Below are 20,155 nucleotides of genomic sequence, written 5' to 3' on the forward strand. Positions count from 1 at the left end.
GGCGGCCAAATGCAGGGGTTCTCAAAGTGGGATCCGGGGTCCTTAACTGGGTTCCTCAGCAAATGTGTTAATCTAATTCAGTTTAACCACTTTAACCCTAATATAATGTATACATCGGTTTTTAAAATAATGATAATCGTGAAATATTTTTGCAAGAAATATGAATATGGATGACATTTTTAACACCACAATATTTTCAGGTGGGGGTCTGCGGCCAAATCCACATTGAGGGGTCCTTGACCTTGACACAAAAATGTTTGAGAACCACTCAACCACTCCTGACATTGCACAGGCACCCCTGGTCCCACTAGTGTCCATGATGAATGGTCTGTCAGGATATGCCAAATTGGAAGCCCCGGTGAGTGCCTCCTTCCTGCAGCTGCTGGGGTCATCAATATGTCCGGACTCCATACACGGACAAAATGTATCCGTGGCAAAGACTTGGTCTTGTCCGTGCCTCCGTGGCAGATTTCCTTTTTTACACATTTATCATTTATCATATTTTATCACAAGACCCAATTACTGAATGTCAAGACAAGAATCCAGAGTCCACGTGGTTCTCAAATGTTTTATTTGCAAAGATCCCATTAACTCTGAGAGTGTACAAATGGAACCATATATGGAACCGTATAAGGTCATGATTATCGTTTAACATGTAATCAGATTTATGTCTAAAATGTATACAAATCTTTTGAAAATAGCATATTCGACAACGATTCGACACATTGTGAGTTTATACATTGAAGTTAAAATAGGACTGAAGTATGTTTTGTAATAATATTAATAATCTAAATCTGTAACTTGTAACTTAAAGGACAACTTTAGTTTTTTTCAACCAAGGTTCATGTTTTAGGTTGTTATTAGAGAAAGTAAAAGATGAGTGTTATGTTTTTTTCATTTTCTGCTTTCTTTCGTTTTAGGGATTTTAGCTGTTTTTTACAGGGGGGCGGGGGCATTCGAGCATGGTGCTAAATATGTATTCTTTTACAAAATATTATGGAGATTAATTTTTGTATTATTTACTATAGTCCTAATAAACCCCAGGAAATTACATCTGGCCACAAATAAATCACAGGATCTACTGAATGTGAAGGTAGCCTACTGGGGGGAAGCCACACTGTGTGTCATAGGCTCAATGTCAGTTTGACCTGGGGTTTATTAGGACTATAGTAAATAATAATAAAAAAATCGCTATAAAATGTTGTAAAAAAATACATATTTAGCCCCATGCTCGAATGCCCCCGCCCCGTCAAAAACAGCTAAAATCCCTAAAACGAAAGAAAGCAGCAAATGGGAAAAAAATAACACTCATCTTTTAGTTTCTTTAATAACAACCTAAAACATGAACCTTGGTTGAAAAAAACTAAAGTTGTCTTTTAACTCATAAACCAACAAAAAGCTGAGCACACACTGCCTTAATGGCAGTTTCCAGAGGAAGCACACCTGCTTTTCTTTCTTTATATAGTTTTCAAATAGTTGTAGTGCAGTAAAAGTACAATATTTGCCTCTGAGATGTAGTAGAGTAGAAATAAAAGGGTTAGGGTTAGCGTGGGCCAGAGGCTAGAGCAGATGATGAGGCCAACATTGATTGGAGGCCAGGCTATTGCAGTAAAGTGCAGATCAGTAAAGATCCATAACAGCAGGCTAATAGTATTGCACCTTGGCCCTAGCCCATGCTATGTTGTCATATAAATGCCCACCCCTGAAAAAGAACAATATTAAATATTTGTCATCATCGCCTTTATTTTGGAATCCGAGGACCGGAAGATTTTAAATCTTATTTTAGCTGGGTTGACGGACCTCAGCTAAGAGAGACACACAGAGAGAGAGCGAGAGAGAGAGAGAGAGAGAGAGTGAGAATGAATAGGCCTGCTCGAACGTCGACGCTTCAGCCGTATCGGATAAATTAGCTCCACTATTAGTCTCTTATTCATTTTTTCACAATACATTTTTGGGCGGCATCATTACTCGGACAGTAATAGCCATATTCCCGTTTCCACATTATTTTTGTCACTGCGCCCCAACCCCCCCCCCCCCCCTCCCCCGCCCCCTCACCGCCCCTCTCCCCCCTTTTTTTTTTTTTTTTTTTTACCGCATCTCGATGTATTTTGTATCGCTCGTTTATTCCAGTAGGAACAACTCCATCATCACATCTATATGTGCTGCTCGCCGCCTCCCTCCGCTCCTCTCAATAGATGGTGCAAGTCAAGATGTCCAAGTCGTCTGTAGACCCTCTGTCTGGCGGCGTCGAGACCGTCTCTCAGTCACACTATTTCCAGGTAAGTCTCCGTCCTTTTCTTCGCCCCCCTCCCCTCCACCTCTACCTCCACCTCCAGAGCGAAAGTCTAGTTTAAAATAACGGTCCTGATGCTACTTGTTGTCGGAGCGAAGCAATATAAGGCGTCGCGTTAAGCAGCAAAAAAAGGGAAAAGGCTACTTTTTACCTGCAGATTGAATGCCATTGTACGGTCTTCTTAACGGGATGCAACCCAACCAAAACAAGGACACCGTTTTATGTTGTTGTTTCAGTCCGCAAATTGGGCCCATGACGAATGTATTCTGCATGGATTTATCATTTATTCCAATGCTGCAAAGCCCCGCTGCCCCCGCATACAGCCTTGTGTAGATAGACATATGTATCATATCGTGGACCGTGGATTAATTTACTCAGGTTGTTAAAGGTGAAGGCCATGATCGACTCTCACCTGTAGCATATGTTTAGGCTACTCTTCATTTAATAGGCCCATAACGGACAAAATGATAGCCTGATGATAGCAAATGATAGCCTTAATTGGCTCCGTAATGGATGGACTTGATATAAGCTGTTACAAATTCTTTTTTTTTATATAGGTACAATTGCTTGCTGCTGTGGCGCTATAGCTACACATAACACCTATAGCTGCCACCCAATTTCTATATATTAAAGCGTATCAACAATATGGTAAATGGCAGGCTATGGACCTAAAAGTTTGATATTAATTTTCAGATATCTTTGAAGCAACAGAATCCTGAAATATGTTACTCTGTTTTTTTGTATAACCATTCGTGTAAGTCTGACTTCCTATTTGAGATGTGTCCCTCATAACCTTAATGTCTGTCCCCATAACCTTTAATGTCTGTCTGTCTGTCTGTCTGTCTGTCTGTCTGTCTGTCTGTCTGTCTGTCTGTCTGTCTGTCTGTCTGTCTGTCTGTCTGTCTGTCTGTCTGTCTGTCTGTCTGTCTGTCTGTCTGTCTGTCTGTCTGTCTGTCTGTCTGTCTGTCTGTCTGTCTGTCTGTCTGTCTGTCTGTCTGTCTGTCTGTCTGTCTGTCTGTCTGTCTGTCTGTCTGTCTGTCTGTCTGTCTGTCTGTCTGTCTGTCTGTCTGTCTGTCTGTCTGTCTGTCTGTCTGTCTGTCTGTCTGTCTGTCTGTCTGTCTGTCTGTCTGTCTGTCTGTCTGTCTGTCTGTCTGTCTGTCTGTCTGTCTGTCTGTCTGTCTGTCTGTCTGTCTGTCTGTCTGTCTGTCTGTCATCCCATGCATCATGCAACCTAAAGCTCATCAATGCAAGTGTGTGACAAAACAGGGAAGGTGTTAGCCACCCCCCCCCCTTCCCCCCTCCACTCCAATCTCTGAGAGAGAGAGCTCAAACTTCTAGCCTCTAAAAGTTACATAGTTAAACGTTAAACTTTCTCTATTGCATTAAATAGGCTACTGTGAACCGTTGTCTTCCTTTTTGTTTCTCTTGTGTCCCATGCACAGGTGCCCAGGAAGTTGCCTAAGCGGAAGAGTCGCTTCAAACGTTCAGATGGCAGCACCTCTTCGGACACCACGTCAAGCTTCATCAAGCGGCAGGTGAGATTTACAGCTAATACATAGCCTTGGGTTTTGTTCATGCAAGCTGAACAAAGTGCTACGTCTTATTCACCGGGTTGCATCAAAGATGGTTGATTTAGAAAGATAGAACATCCAAATTGGAGCAATCTATAACATATAAAAAGGGAATGTCTGAATGTCTGAATTAATGTCTGTACGAAACACTGCCGCTGTCATTCACTGACTGCTCCAATGGTTCTGAATTTCAACACAGGCATTGACCATTACATTATTTATGGAGGTCTTAACGAGGACCTTTCTCACTTTCTCACACTGTACGCTGTTTATTAGTGTTGAATGTCCATTGCGTTGCGTTACACCACGGTTAATTTCCTATTTGTTGACTTTCGCCTGTACCACGCAGAGGTGTGTGCGTGTGTAGTTGCCGTACGCTAGCTTCACGTCCTACCTAGGTAAAACGTGAAGTTCCAGAAGAGAAAGTTAATCATTTAATTGGCATGTGTGTTGTGTGTGTGTGCTAATGCATGATCTCTGCATTAGACGCAAGCCTCTCTCTCTCTCGCTCTAGCTCAACGTTAGCAAGCACTAGCAGCATGTTATTTACAACAATGGAGCAGGACACGGGTGTGTCTGTACAACCGCAACGACGGGTCGCGCATGTCTGTGTGACGTCTGCTAACGGGTCGCGCCAGTGGAGCCTGCCTGCAGTGCCTGGCAAATGACATGGGGCGTGGCCACAAGGTGGGTGTGGCCATGCGGTGACGTCAGGAAGTCTGCTGTCAGATTTGCGTGCGATTGTGTGTCAGACCACATGAGCCGGCCGGGACAAATAAAATAACTCGAGTCTATGGCAACGACGGGGCGCTGTGTGTGTGTATGTTTGAGAGAGAGAGAGAGAGAGAGAGAGAGAGAGAGAGAGAGAGAGAGAGAGAGAGAGAGACGTCTGTGAGTCTGAGGAATACACAGACCTCCCCACGCCATGATTCTGACAACTTGGGGGTCCGCGGACTACCTGCCTAATAATAATATTAATTTTGTGCCCATCCCAACTTCCCAAGCTCATCCCTTAACTCCCTCCCCCAGCCCCAGACTGAGTACACCTCAAAATGCGTACATCAATAATATGATCTATTAAATCGCATTACCAACACTGTAGGCTACATCATTTGGTGTTCATATATTCGAAGGGGTAAGGACTAGTGGTACACAAATCCTACAAATGGTCTCCTATATAAGTGGGCGCCACCGTCTGGCGGCAGATATCGTGAACGTCCAATTTTGACTGGTGCTAGCCTACTAGATCCCGTGAGAGTGTGCCGCTGCAACAGAGAAAGGTTGATAATAAAGTGCGATCTTCCCCTGTTGTCCACATAAAAACAACATTTTAACAAATACTGTACACTTTTTTGGAAAAAGTCCTCCTTATAATAATACCTGTTGATCATGTTTTAGGGTGTAAATAAATCACTGCACTCCATCTTTAACATTCTACAAAAAAGCATATGGCGATCCGTGAGCTTCAGATACTGGTGTTTAAGTGGTACCGTACAGCTATGGATGGATGGATGGATGGATGGATAGGAAAGACAGACAGACATTGCATTTGTTCATATTTTTATTGTCCTGGTGTCATTGTTGAGATTGTGTTACGGCTTCCTTTAGGTTAGTCCTTCTGTCCCAACACATTGTAATTGCTCTTTTTGTCCAGGAGAGAGCAGCGCATTCCATCCAAATCCCAACCCAGCCCAGTCAGTGTCTTAATTACTGTAGTGTTTCGAGGTCAAGTATACACTAGAGAGGTAGAGATCTGGAGATGTGGTTAAAGAAAGAAAGAAAGAAAGAAAGAAAGAAAGAAAGAAGAACAGTGGCTCCCAACCTTCTCTGGATCAGGGCCCACTTGAAAAACTGTAAAATGGTTGTGTTGGTCCACCCATCTGACCACTTAACACGGCAGTGTGAATTTTCAGAGCACGTTTATATTAACATGGTTCTCTAGAGGTTCTCGTGCCTTCGGCATGCTCACATCTAGCGCTACACGTAAAAGAAAAAATCACACCCGTGTGAACTGAGTGGTGCAAGGTCTTATATAGCCTGATCAGCTGTGGTCTGACGTAATGTCAGTGACCATAGTAACCATGCTCATTTTTTTGGGTCCCACGTACAGGTACACACACATACAGGTACACACATACATAGACACATAGATACAGACAAAGCTGGTTGTTGGAGAGGTTTGCACCACTCAAAAAAGGAAATGGCTTCTCATCATGCACCTGTAACCTAGCCTGGTTAATAAACCAGACCGAATCAGCCGTTGGCAAAAAAGAATTGCCTACCAGCGGATTACGGTCTGGCGAGGCTCAGTAGCACGCCTCTTTCCTACAACCGAGAACAGGTCGGACCAATCGGGACACGGTATGCAATATGGGCGGGCTTTGGTACAGTGACGTTCAATGCTTGAGACCTTTGACTGACAGTATCTCTGACCAATTGCGTCAAAGAGAAAATGTTTGAACCCGCCCCCCGGGAAATGAAATCCAAATGGAGCCAGCCCAGACTAATATACCGCGACAGTGTTGTGTGATATTAGTCTGGCTTATTAGCCAGGCTACCTGTAACCCAACAGCCTTGAACTGCATCAATGCGCGTGTCACATTTAGGATCCATTGGAACACAGGGTCCTTTTTCTGTTTCCTGAATCGCAAAAGCCAATACTGCTCCTTCCCAACGATGGGAAAACAGCAAAACACAATACTGCCGTTTCGGACAGGTGTTCCGAACTAGTTGGGAGGTGCAAGAGTTCTGAGAAAAGGTTCTGGGGCCGCCCATTACAAGATCTGAATAACGTTGATTTGTAGTTATATGCCGTTGATTAGCGGTTGTTTAAACTTCTATATATAGACGGTCTATATATAGATGTTTAAACAACTGCTAATCAACGTCTAATCTAAGTATACACGTCTAAAAAACATTAATTTTTTGCCGTTTTTTATCGCATTTTCTACTTAATCTTACCTACTTAAATAGTATCTCACCTTCACCGACCAATCAATAGTCTAATTAAATGTGATAATGTCCCTGTGAGAAATTGAGAATGACCATTTTTAGCAGTTGGAAGCAGTACAGATGCATGGTAAAGTTGAACCAGACAGGAAACACGTCAAAGTAGATTCACCATTTATTGCAACAAATGGTATACAGTTAAACTTGGCGTTAAAGGCTCTGCGCTCTGGGAGATATTCTCTGAATTTTGTCGAAGCAAAAAACAGAGAACATTAGCAAAATCCCCCATGGGTAACAAGAACAGCACATAAAGACAGTTAATGAGATTAACTTGAATCATGCAAACTTGAAGCATACAACTTGAATGCATTTTAACGTTAATGTCATGAATCAGATTAGAGCTATATCAACGTTGAATTCTAGTTTACTTTATCGATATTGATTTCTAGATGACTTAAGAGCCATGCAGCCATGCAAAATTACATTTGAGCAATGCGTAAGCAGTATATTGACATTAATATTTAGCTTGAATCAGCAGACATATTTCCCAAGTATTTGAGACTATGCCAGACTTGAGATCAAAAGGTGGAGGCTGGGGTGGAGGAGGCAAGCTTTGACAACAGCCGTGCGGCAGCAGTGCCTGTGATCAAGATGATGTCACACCCTTGGCCTTGACTGTTGACATTGTGATGTCCAACCTTTCACACACAGTTCAGACGCCAGCCTTTTATACACTGCTGTTCCAGCTGTTCCAGTTAAAGGGGTGTATTCCAAATCCAAAACATACATGAACATACAATAAAGAATATATACATAAGCCCACATCAATTATGTTATAAAACCCTTAAGAACTACAACAGTAATGAGTCTGTCCCTTTTCACACTATATTACAACATGAATATCATTAATAGAAAAAGCACTTCTCAATCCCTGACTATGGTCCAGCCCAATCTACTGAAACACACCATGGGTACTGTTAAACATTCAAACTCAACAATAAAAACTCACATTATGTATGTAGTGTGACTCACACTACATACATAATATTCACTCATGTGAACTGTGCAAATTAGTAAAATTGCAAATGTGCTGTGCAAATGTCATTCAATACATATTTGTTATATGTGCAAACATGAGTAACAGAAGACTGTAACAGAAGGCTCAATAGCTCAATGGTTCAACCCTTTTGGACATACAAGGTTCTCTGCCCTCCGACAGTGAAGGTATTATTTTATTTAGTTTTGTAAAAGAATAAAAACCTCAGCTAAAATGAAGCACCATGCAGCACAGCTCCATTAGCACGGAGTTCATGCCGAGGGGAGGTTAGTGGAGCAGTGTACCTGAGAACCATTAGTGTGAGAGCAGGGGGAGAGAGGAAAAGGGCTGAGCAGACATCTTATTGAGAAGAGGGACATTAGTTATCCTGATTAGGGGCTCGATGACAATCTTCCGAGATTCCCAGAGAATATTGCACAGTCTTAAAATATTCATGAAACTCATTTGCAGGCCTTCTTTGGGACCGATGGTTTGGTGATGTGTTGATTTTCGTGCCAGCATATTTTTTGAGTGGTGCAACCACTCCCTTACGGAGCTATGCGTGTGGCTGGCTGGGTAGCTGGCTGGGTAGCTGGCTGGGTGGGTCTGAGCACGAAAATAGCACGGTTGTTTTTCACCACCTGTGCGCAACCTAACACACACACAAACACACACGCACATAATAACTGCATATATGATGATTTCGGGTGTGCCAGTACAGTACAGTACAGTACAGTACAGTACAGTACAGTACAGTACAGTACAGTACAGTACAGTACAGTACAGTACAGTACAGTACAGTACAGTACAGTACAGTACAGTAGAGGGACCCCCACACGGTAACTCTGTAATTTCTTTTTTTTTTTAAGATTTGTTTTTTGGCTTTTCTGCCTTTAAGTGAAGAGAGACAGGAAAGAGGGAGAAAGAGAAGGGGAGAGACATGCAGCAAAGGTCGTCATGAACGGGACTCGAACACGCAACGCGCTGTCAGGCCAAAGCCTATATGTGGCATGCGCCTGGACCACTTGGCCAGCGGGCGCCCCAACTCTGTCATTTCTCAACCGTTTCGGACGCGGGGTGGCACGCCGGAACCGGCCCGGCCCGGCCCCCTGGGCACGTTCCTGGGGGTCTGGATGGACCCCCGGGGACTCCCACATGGTAACTCTGTCATTTCTCTACCGTTTCGGACGCGGGCCGGCTCGCCGGAACCAGGCCGGCACCCTGGGTGCGTTCCTGTGGGTCTGGAACTTCCATCCCCACACGGAGTTGCACCACTCACTTCACACGGGTGTGATTTTACACACACACACACACTCGCGCGCACACACGCGCGCGATCAGATCTGCGAGTTTTACCGTTTTTAATCTTTAATCTTGAAAAGTAATAGTTTTTGAACATATGAGGTGGTTTCCACCCGACAGAGACATCGTTGCTGTCGGCTGGGAAATATGTCAATAAATTATACTGAAAATAGCCTAGCTCGTAGCTATTCTTTCACTATACCTTTTGTACAACACTGTATGATGAAGGAGGGCAGTCATGTACAAAAACAAAATATGTAATAGGCGTACTGTATAATCTGTGGGTATCGCTGCAAAAACTGTTTCAAATTTAAAAAAATAGAGCATGCATTCATATTAAGACTCTTTCTCTGTGATTGGGGTGGAGCGGTGAGGTATGACTCACTTCTGCAGTGGAATACAATGAGCTGTGTGCTGCTACAACTGTTGATGTGCTGTGTGTGCTATGATGCAACACTGTTGACAGGGACCGTGTGTGTGTGTGTGTGTGTGTGTGTGTGTGTGTGTGTGTGTGTGTGTGTGTGTGTGTGTGTGTGTGTGTGTGTCAGTGTCAGTGTCTTAAGGAGGTAGAGAGACGGAAATAGGACTCAGTTGGCTCTGATCAAGTGAGCCAAGTGATAAAATGATGTATATATCTTTACAAAGAGTGTGTGTGTGTGTGTGTGTGTGTGTGTGTGTGTGTGTGTGTGTGTGTGTGTGTGGTGTGTGTGGTGTGCGTGCGTGCGTGCGTGCGTGCGTGCGTGCGTGCGTGCGTGCGTGCGTGCGTGCGTGCGTGCGTGTGTTTCACTGTTGCGTGTGAGAAGCCCAATTTATACTTTGTCGTTACAAAAATAGGCTCACAACGCATCACAAATCCTTGTAGAATCGGCTATTTTCTGCATTTTCGTCACACGATGGAACATAAACTGGGCATGGCTAAGGGGGAGGAGCACGGGAAGGGGGGGGGGGGGGTAGGTACAGTAGGTAGGAAGGTAATGTAGGTAGAAGGTGTCGGCGGTGTGTGTGTGTGTGTGTGTGTGTGTGTGCGTGTGTGTGTCCGTCTGCTCCAGTGTGTGTGGTATCTCTGGGAAAGGGATCGGTACCGGTACAACATGTAGTGTAGAGGGGAAGCAAGGACCGGCAGCCAGACAGCATCACTACAATGAGTAAGTAACAAACTGCCCCTCTTGATCATACTACAGCATCACACACAAAAAAAGTATTGTGCTATTTTTGAATTTGAACCCTGAAAAGTAACAGTTTGACACATTGCTGACCTAACAAGTTCAAAACACGTTGCAATGTGACACATTTTGAGCTTGTAGATTCTGCTGTGAGTTGTCTGTTTAGCTCTCCGTCTGTCTCTCTCTCGTCTTTGTTCGGTGGCTGTTGCTGTTGTTTTCATTTATTTTGTCTCTCTGTGTGTCAAACATCCTTGTCACTTCAACACATGATGCATTTGTCTTCTTTGTGTACCTACTGTATACTGCTGTCTGCACCACATCTTTGTGCTCTTATACATCACTTGTTTATTGATATCGTTTCTCTCTATTGCCATTCATCATTCTGACGTTGTGGTTCTGCCTGCTCCGAGCTCTGCAGACTGTCTAGAGCTGCAACAATTATAATTTTTAACGGCAATTTATAAAAGCTACAATCCGGGACTTATTTTAATGAGCAGAATGATATGTTAACCTGTCTGTATGGTAGAGCAGTAAGTGATATGTGACTGTGTTGGTTAACACATTCAGACCTTAGGACGTGTACAAACGTCATATCTAATACTCACTTTACACCACTGCTACTGGGGTGTCATCCCTCTTGACGACAGCTCAGTTTGACATGCTGACAAACTCCCAACTCCAAAGAACAGAAATGGGGAAAGAAGAAGGCTCTAAAATATCAGTGTCTTTGCTGCACTGTGTAATCCTTATCACTACAAACTCCCGGTAGCACACAGCCCAGCTGTGCATCACTCATCAATCACTGACTCCCCGCAGGTGAAACACATCAGTCATTATCAGTCTGTTACTGTCAGCCGCATGACATCTCAAACCTTTTTGTGTCAAAAACCCCCCAAATCTATATATATTTTGTGCGCGGACCCCCATCTTAAAATGTTTTGTGCCAGGGACCCCCAGAAGAGAAGATTTGTGTTAACTTTTTATCTACGTTTATAAACGTAGCTAAGCTATCGGTACCTACTGGTGCTATCTACGCGTATGTTCGTAGACAACCGTATACTCCAATATGAAAGTGGCGACCGGTTAGTATGGGTTAGTATGGAGAGCCTCCTTCCCCACCAGCTATGGGATTTTTAAATCCAGCTCCATTGAGCCTCCATTATAACAGGATTTTCAAAGTACTGTATCTCAAAAGGTTTGAGCGCTGTCCATGGTGAGCCGCCGTGCACCTGACGATCGTAAATCATTTGTGAGTTTGTACCGCATCGCGGCATAACTGGTTGTAATGATAACGAAGGGGTCTGAGCTAATGCGAGTGAACACCGCTCATAACAAAAGCCCCCACCTTCCTGAATAACCCGGAAAGGAAACAAAGGTTGCAGAGTTAGAGCGGACGTGTTTTTTTTGTACTGTTTGTATATTGTATGTGTCTATGGAGTTACTCTAATTGACCTCTAGGTGTGGTTAGAAGAATATAGAGGGTATGCACGTGACATCATCATCATACCCGGACGTTATGCGGGAACGCCATGCGGGAGTGGCAAAAAACTACTTTTCTGGCCTTGACAGCCCATACATCCAAACAGAAAAGTCCTATCTGATTGCATTAAACAACGTTAAACTACATTAAACTCACTTTGCCAAGTCACTTTGCCACTCGATTTCATATTCACTTCATGCATGCGCATACCCTCTATTCAACTAGTGGGTGTGGCTACCTAAAACATAATTTTAACACTTTCTGTACACTTTTTGGGGAAAAAAACTTCCTCCTAGTATAATCAATGATCATAGTACCTGATGTCAGGTTGTTGCACTCCATCTTTGAAACAATTCCAAATTATTCCAAAGTTTCCAATTTCTTTTGATGTTTTTCGATACATGTTCAAAAATTGCAGATGTACAAGCTTGAGCTGTAAGCTTGTATATCTGCATTTTTGAGTGGTGCACTCCAAGGAACAGCAATGTCCGTGTTAACCTATGTATGTGACTATGTAGCTTCGATACCCAGGCTTTCATTTTGTCTGCGCGAAAAAGTGACTGTGACTATGAGTACCAGTAGGGGCAAAAGTGGCGCTGTTGTGCCAGAAACAGAGAGAGAGAGATAGTGCTGCACTGTTGCCTGCTAATGAGAGAGAGAGAGAGAGAGAGAGAGAGAGAGAGAAAGAGGGGGGGGGGGGGGGGGGGGGGGGGGGGGGGGAGTTGCACCACTCAGTTCACACGGGTGTGATTTTTTTTTAAATATATCTTGGAATATTCTGACTCTGCAAGGGAGGTAACTGCAGTGTCAAAGGAGTAGTTCACCCAAAAAACTACTTATTTTCTATCAATTGCACACAAGGCTAAATGGGTTAACAGCAAGGTGCCCACTCTACAAACCTATACTGTTACCATTTAGACTTTAGAGCATAAAAATATATTACCATCATATCTTCCCAACCTTACAGAGCTGTGTAGTGTGTACTCCTGATAAAGGACCTCACTCTGACCGTGGCATACATCTGCCTCTCACCCTCTGTTGTTTCACCCGCTGATAAGAGTCGAAGCGGGTGGTTGTTTCATATCGTCTCTGTTGGGTTGAAACCTCATAGGCCTATGTCCAAAAATGTTGTCCAAAGGATGTTTTGATGCTTTTGGGTGATGTATGTTGTAATTGAGTATGATCAAGTAGGGCGTTCATTTACGAAAAAAACCCCACCACAAAAAGATAAAATATGGAGATTATGGAGGTTTCTGCCCGACAGCAACGATATGACATTTTATTGTCAAACCTCATCGTCCTCCACAGCTGAAAGACCACTGTTTATTTTGCCCTGTGAATCACTGTAGTCTTTCATCTTCTCCCGTCACAATCTCTAACTCATGCACCCAAACACACACACACACACACGAACATCTATCTTTGTCTTTTTCCGTTGTATCTTTTCATCGGTAAGTATCCCTCTTCTCACCCCCCCACCCCACCCCACCCCCCCCTCTCTCTAAGCTCTCTGTCTCGATAAGGCGCTGACTGTTCTGGCACTGGTGCAGTGTAAATCAGATCTAAGTTATCTGGCATGATACAATAATACTTAATATCGTCTCTGTCGGGTGGAAACCTCATATGTCCAAAACTGTTACTTTTCAGGAAAAATAGCAAAAGTAGAAGATCTACAAACTCAAGGGGGTTAGTCCAGTCACAGGAAGTGACATAAAGGAAGTAAAACAACATGCTACTGTACAACAGATTGAAGTATAATGTTCCCTTTCCTTTCATGTCATTACATTTTTTGTTGCCGCTCCGGCTCTTGTTTGCTGCTTCTTTACAAGCTGATTGGAAATTGACAGATTCAGGGCGATGTGCACGCACACGCACAAACACACACGCGCACACACCCGCGCATGCACACACACGCACGCTCGCACGCACGCTTACGCACGCACGCACGCACGCTTACGCACGCACGCACACACACACACACACACACACACACACGCGCACACACACACACACACACACACACACACACACACACACACACACACACACACACACACACACACTGCATTAAGTGCACCGTCTCCCATTTCATATTGATATCTAATCTTCCTCTTTGAACGTTAGCATCATCAGGATCTGTGTTTGGGGTCTGAATTTGAACGCAATACATGCAACACAAGCAAACAATTTACAATTTAGGCATTTAGCAGACGCTCTTAATCCAGAGTTATTTACATTAAGCAAGAACAAAAAGCACAAAAAGTTAAAATATTGAGAGAAGACGTTTCTACCCGACAGCAACGATATGACATTTTATTGTCAAACCTCATCGTCCTCCACAGCTGAAAGACCACTGTTCATTTTGCCCTGTGAATCACTGTAGTCTTTCATCTTCTCCCGTCGCAATCTCTAACGCAAATCTCTAACGCAATCTCAAACGCTTGTTTATAGTTATTTCCTAAAGCCTGAAAATCTGTTCCTATCCGCGAGTGACACTGACGGCATACACAACAAAGATGTTTATAGGGCTGTCACCAACAGCCAATCTATAGAAACTCACTATGTGCCACACCGTGACACATTGTTAGCTTATAGCTTTGCTATTGGTTTTACTATTTTAGAGAAAGTTCTGATTTAAAAATGTCTTTATAAAAGTAAAAGTGTGTCTTTATAAAAGTCTATATTTTTTGTGTTCTACAATAATGACATACTGGACAATAGCAACACCAAGGTTCATTTTTTTTCTTCTCTGTTGACAAGATGAATAACTGATGTGAAGGAATTTCGACATGCCATGTTTCTCTGCATGAAATTAGGTTATCGTTTGTTTTGTTTACTCTTCTGCTTTCAGTATTATGCTGGGGGCGTGTCTTTAAATGATAAATGATAGCCTGCAGAATTCGTCGGTGTCGGGCAGAAACCTCGTATCTCCATATTTCAACTTTTTCATAAATGAACGGCCTTTACAGTGTCTCACGAAAATAATGAAAATAGCCGATCTACAACTTCACAATGCGTCACATTGTGAGCATGTTGACAGGCTATTTTCACTATTTTGAATTTACTAAAATAGTTATAATAAAAAAGGAAAGGTTTTGGACATACAAGGTTTCCACCCGACAGTGACAGAGTGTAGTTTGCTAATGAGGAGAGAGAGGCTCCTCTGAGAATAAACTGGAGGATGGAGTGTGTGTGTGTGTGTGTGTGTGTGTGTGTGTGTGTGTGTGTGTGTGTGTGTGTGTGTGTGTGTGTGTGTGTGTGTGTGTGTGTGTGTGTGTGCACGTTTTTCACTGCATTGTGGGGGATGATGATGGCATGGATTTGGGCCAAGCAGGAGTGTGTGTGTATGTGTGCGTGTGTGTGTGTGTGTGTGTGTGCGTGCGTGCGTGCGTGCGTGCGTGCGTGCGTGCGTGCGTGGAGAGAGAGAGAGAGAGAGAGAGAGCAGAGGAAACGAGTGCCTGCTCTGTTCTATATTTGGTTTGTCAGAGAGAACAAGACACCCCATCACACTTACACAGCATGTGCGCGCGCCGCACACACACACACACACACACGCGCGCGTGCGCGCCGCACACACACACACACACACACACACACACACACACACACACACACACACACACACACACACACAAAGGTGTAATGTAATTGTATTGTATATTATGTATTTTACTGTCATTTCACAGTCAAAGATAATCCCATCAATTGATGTAATCAAATAATCGACATATTAATTGATTGATCAAATAAATATTCAGTAGTTGTGGGGGCAGCAGTGGCTCAGAGGTAGACAGACAGAGGTAGTCTGTCTTAGAATCAGAATGTCCCAGGTTCAATAGCCAGTAAATGCAATCCATTTACCATACTTAGTTACCATACATAGAGCAGCAAGTGTTACTCTGCTCATCAGACCTCTAATGAAATCTCTGTGGTTCTTTCTCTTCGTTGTGGTTCTTGTAGGGGTCTGGCAATTCCCAGACCCCCTGTTGAAGACCCCTAATCTAATTCCTTATGTGCCTCTTGGTTCTGGCACAGGGCTCGGCAGATTCCTACACCAGTAGACCCTCGGACTCCGACCTGTCAGCCGAGGAGGACCGCGAGGCGTATCGGCGTGAAGCCGAGCGCCAGGCCCAGCTACAGCTCGACAGAGCCAAGGTAGTGTACTTATGATTTACATTATGTGTGTAAGTTAAATCGCTATTGCAATGTGTGACTTAAATTTGCAGGGTTAGATTGACAAAATATTGGTCAAAATCTGCGGTCTAGGCCTGGGCCATGGCTCAGTGGTCCAGGCACCTTGGCTGGTAATCCAGTCTGGCAGTGTGCCGCGGATTCGACTCCCGATCCCGACGGCCTTTACTGCATGTCTTCCCCCCATCTCTCTCCCCATTTCCTGTCAGCCTACTGTCTGTCCCTCCATAAAAAAAATATACAAGATAAAGGTGAAAGCCACAAAAAAACATTAAAAAAAAAAAAGAATCTACGGTCTAGGACTGTCCAAAAGCGGAATCGGCATCGGTCGGGCTCTGGTGTTTTCATTGGATTCTCTGTGGTTTAATGTGGTTTTCATCTTTGACTAGCGTTCTTTCTTCTTGTTGCCATACGTTCCTGTGCCTGCAGTCCAAACCTGTAGCGTTTGCAGTGAAGACCAATGTGAGTTACTGTGGGGCTCTGGATGAAGAGTGTCCTGTCCAAGGGGCCGCCGTCAACTTCGATGCCAAAGACTTCCTGCACATTAAAGAAGTAAGTGTTGTTGAAAAAAAAAAATCCGGAAATTGGTTGTTATTGTTGTTGTTAAGTTGCTGCTGTTGTGTTGAACCAACAAAAGTTAATTGACTGACAGATTTTGTGTTGAACCAACAGAAGTTTAATAATGACTGGTGGATTGGACGTCTGGTGAAAGAGGGCGGTGACATCTCCTTCATCCCCAGTCCTCTACGCCTGGAGGCCATGAGACTCAAACAGGAGCAGAAACAGAGGTGTGTTACAGAAGGGGTGCACCAAGCCTCATATTGTCTCTATGCACAGCAGCCGTACTGGAAACAAATTGAGCCTCTTACTTACTTCCTCACAGGTGTTACCAATGATACTAAAGGAAGAGTGTCTGTTCCATTTAGTGTAGCTAAGTGGTTCTCAAACTTTTTAATTTCAAGGACCCCTAGTCCCCCATAACCACTAGAGTGTACAAATAGAAACATTTGGTTTTCATTTGTACACTCTGAGTTAAGGCCTATTCATAGTCCAGTTTTTGGTGAAGAGGTGACCACCGAAAACATGATGTCACGACACGGTGGACACAGCTCACACAACACATCCCCTCTGACTATGAATAGGCTTTCACACACCCGCAGGGAGCAATTTGGAACCCACTCATGGTCCCGGAACTACGTATGACGATCCCTGGACCCCAATGTGAGACCCACTAGTGTGGCAGAGTCTTTCCAGTGACACAATATCAGCATAATCCGTTTGTGGGTCTTTGACATGAAAATGTTTGTTAAATGATTGTCATGGTCACTGTTTTAATCCACTAAGATCATGGGATGTTTGATTATTTAGTTCTGTGTTCTACTGCTCTGTTCTATTGGATGCATTGCAGGAAATCAGGGGGCAACTCCTCTAGTCTAGGTGACATGGTGACTGGGAACTGGAGAACCACACCACCATCTGCAGGTGAATGTAAGTAACTACAATACCATCCTTTCCCCTCAAATACCAAGAAGAAAACATGTTTTCTTTTTTATTCCTCCTAACCTACTTTGCCCCTCTGACTACCTTACTACCCTCTTCCATTATTAATTTTGACTGTCTTGTTTTCACACAAGCTAAACAGAAGCAAAAACAGGTAGGTTGCCCTAAAGCAAGTTGTCTCAATAACAGAATAAACCTGACTTTCAACTTGCATTCAGGGGTGTCATTTGGGGGTCCCAGGAGGGAATAGCAATCCCCCCGCCCCACCTAGCATTTAGCCTCATATTCAGTTAGTTTCCAGCATATGTTCTCCGCCTATGAATGTTTTTACATTATTAATCAGACTTTAGATTGCCACCGAGTAGGGCTGTCGCAATCATTACATAATCGCCTAATCAAAATTATTTGAGATTATTATTATGTTGTATACTTGTCATAATCATTTCCATGTTGAATAATGTTCACATATTTTCAAACCTTTAAAAAAATAGTAATAATAATAATAAAAATCTCAATGTGACGTGTTTTGAGCTTGTAGATTGGCTATTTCCACTATTCACTATCTTTTAAGTATAGAGCTATTAAATGATCTAAGTTATTTGTCATATCTGCCCTGTGCAACTTTAGTGTTTTATGAAGCCAAAACACCAAACAGTAATGTATTTCTGAGGGCCTCCTATATACAGCTTTTGACCCCACACGTCTCAATATTTGCCATTGACAGGAGAAATTTGGTCAAATGTCCGCCAAATATGACGTAAATTAATAATTGTCCAATGAATGGACAATTTGGAGTGTTTGTGTAAACACAAACATTATGTAACACAAACATTGATGACAAAGATGAGGACGCAAATTCTGATTGGCCGGAATGATGTGATGTACGATGATAAGAGCGCCCCTCACTTCACACGGGTGTGATTTTTTTAATTCATAATTTTCCAACGCTCGATGACAGAAACGCAATTAAATCGTTAATCGCAATTACTTAAGCAATAATGTAAAATGTCATAATGGAGACAGCCCTGCCACAGAGTGACTCTCAATCCATAGCCACGTGTTGTTGTTGTTTTGTTTTGTTTTGTTTTGTTTTGTCTGCAACCGTACATTCATTAGCCACTTTCCACCTATTATGTGCATGTCATTATAGGCAAACAATTACAACAACAATTTTTATTTGTAATTAAATGATGACCCCTGTTTGCATTAAATGGTCTATATATTCGTCTCTGTTGGGTGGAGACCTCATTATGTCCAGAGCTGTTACTTTTCCGGATTCAAACTGAAAAAAATGCAGCGCATCTGCTACTTTTGATGCTGTTGTGTGACGCTGTAGTATGATCAATCAGTGTGTTAATATACGAAAAAACACAAGAAGTTAAAATATGGAGATAAGAGGTTTCTGCCTGACAGCAACGATATATTATATGGAACACATTTGGCTTTGATTGAATGCCCAATCCGTCAACCTAACTCCCCCCCCTCCCTCTATCTCTCTCTCGTCCACTCTCGTATACCTCCATTGTCCTTCCCCTCATTATTTCTGGGCAGGAACACGTCCCTCCATATGATGTGGTGCCCTCCATGAGGCCGGTGGTTCTCGTGGGACCCTCGCTGAAGGGCTATGAGGTCAGTCTCACCACCCCAACCCTCCCTCTCATTCTCCTCCAGCACACCTACAACCAACAACCCCCCCCCTCGATCTGTTCACACACGTTTAAAAATATCTTCGCTTGTCGGGTGGAAACCTAAAAAAAAAAAAAAGAAAATAATCTGTGATCCAATGTAGAACAGCCAATCTATGGCACGTTGCATTGTTACACGTTGTGAGCTTGTAGATTGGATATTTCCGCTACTTTCACGTGACACACGTGTCCGACAAATATTGAGATACAAGGTTTCTGCCCGGCAGCAAAAATATTATTCTGGACACTGCTGCATTGTCTCTGAGAGCTACACTAACAAATAATGATGAGTTACACTCGTGATTTGGTTAATACATTCAGCTATATTTAGCCTCTTGTTTGTTCCCTGGACATTATCAACTTTTGGTTGATCATGAAGTATGTGACAGTATTTGTGACTCTCTTCACCCTGCTACACAGGTGACAGATATGATGCAGAAAGCACTCTTTGATTTCCTCAAACACAGATTTGAAGGAAGGTCAGTAAATAATGGGTACAGATTGTTTATTTTAAATAAATGTTATACCTTACGCCTTATGGTTTACACGGAACAAAGTCAATGTTGACAAGAGTGACTGTGTTTTATGTTCTACAGCTTGTTTCTTTCTCTCACATGACCTTATGTGGACATGTTCTGACATTTTCAGGATCTCAATCACACGTGTGACAGCAGACCTGTCTCTCGCAAAGAGGTCTGTTCTCAACAAAAGACCCATGATGGAGAGATCCAACACTCGCTCCAGCCTAGGTAACGTCTGCATAAAACTTGTGGATTCAAATTTCTCCTCGCCACGACTCATTTAATTCATTTAGATTCCATAGACTCCAACATGTCTTGCTCTTGCCTAACTCTTGGTTTAGAAAATAGTCGATCTACAAGCTCACAGAGCTTATTTATGGTGCGCGACACAGCACGCAACCAAGTATAACTCAGACATAACCTTAACCCTAAAACCAATGTGGTTGGTAAAGTCAAGCCGTACAG

General features: G+C 43.2%; 1 protein-coding gene across 1 annotated transcript in view; it reads left to right on the top strand.

The window, feature by feature from the left end:
• Positions 1-2,195: 2,195 nt before the first annotated feature.
• LOC306940070 (voltage-dependent L-type calcium channel subunit beta-3-like) overlaps positions 2,196-20,155 on the top strand; it is a gene marked incomplete at its 5' end in the record, with an annotated part of 31,335 nt that continues 13,375 nt past the window's right edge. Inside the window, 10 exons of the mRNA XM_079525027.1 lie at positions 2,196-2,279; positions 3,736-3,828; positions 15,829-15,948; positions 16,414-16,536; positions 16,657-16,772; positions 17,393-17,472; positions 17,619-17,638; positions 19,036-19,113; positions 19,590-19,648; positions 19,818-19,918. Coding sequence (XP_079381153.1) covers positions 2,196-2,279; positions 3,736-3,828; positions 15,829-15,948; positions 16,414-16,536; positions 16,657-16,772; positions 17,393-17,472; positions 17,619-17,638; positions 19,036-19,113; positions 19,590-19,648; positions 19,818-19,918 — 874 coding nt within the window. The remainder of the gene's footprint in view (positions 2,280-3,735; positions 3,829-15,828; positions 15,949-16,413; positions 16,537-16,656; positions 16,773-17,392; positions 17,473-17,618; positions 17,639-19,035; positions 19,114-19,589; positions 19,649-19,817; positions 19,919-20,155) is intronic.

The sequence above is a fragment of the Electrona antarctica genome (assembly GCF_951216825.1).
Source record: "Electrona antarctica genome assembly, chromosome: 2".
In the NCBI taxonomy this organism is placed as follows: domain Eukaryota; kingdom Metazoa; phylum Chordata; class Actinopteri; order Myctophiformes; family Myctophidae; genus Electrona; species Electrona antarctica.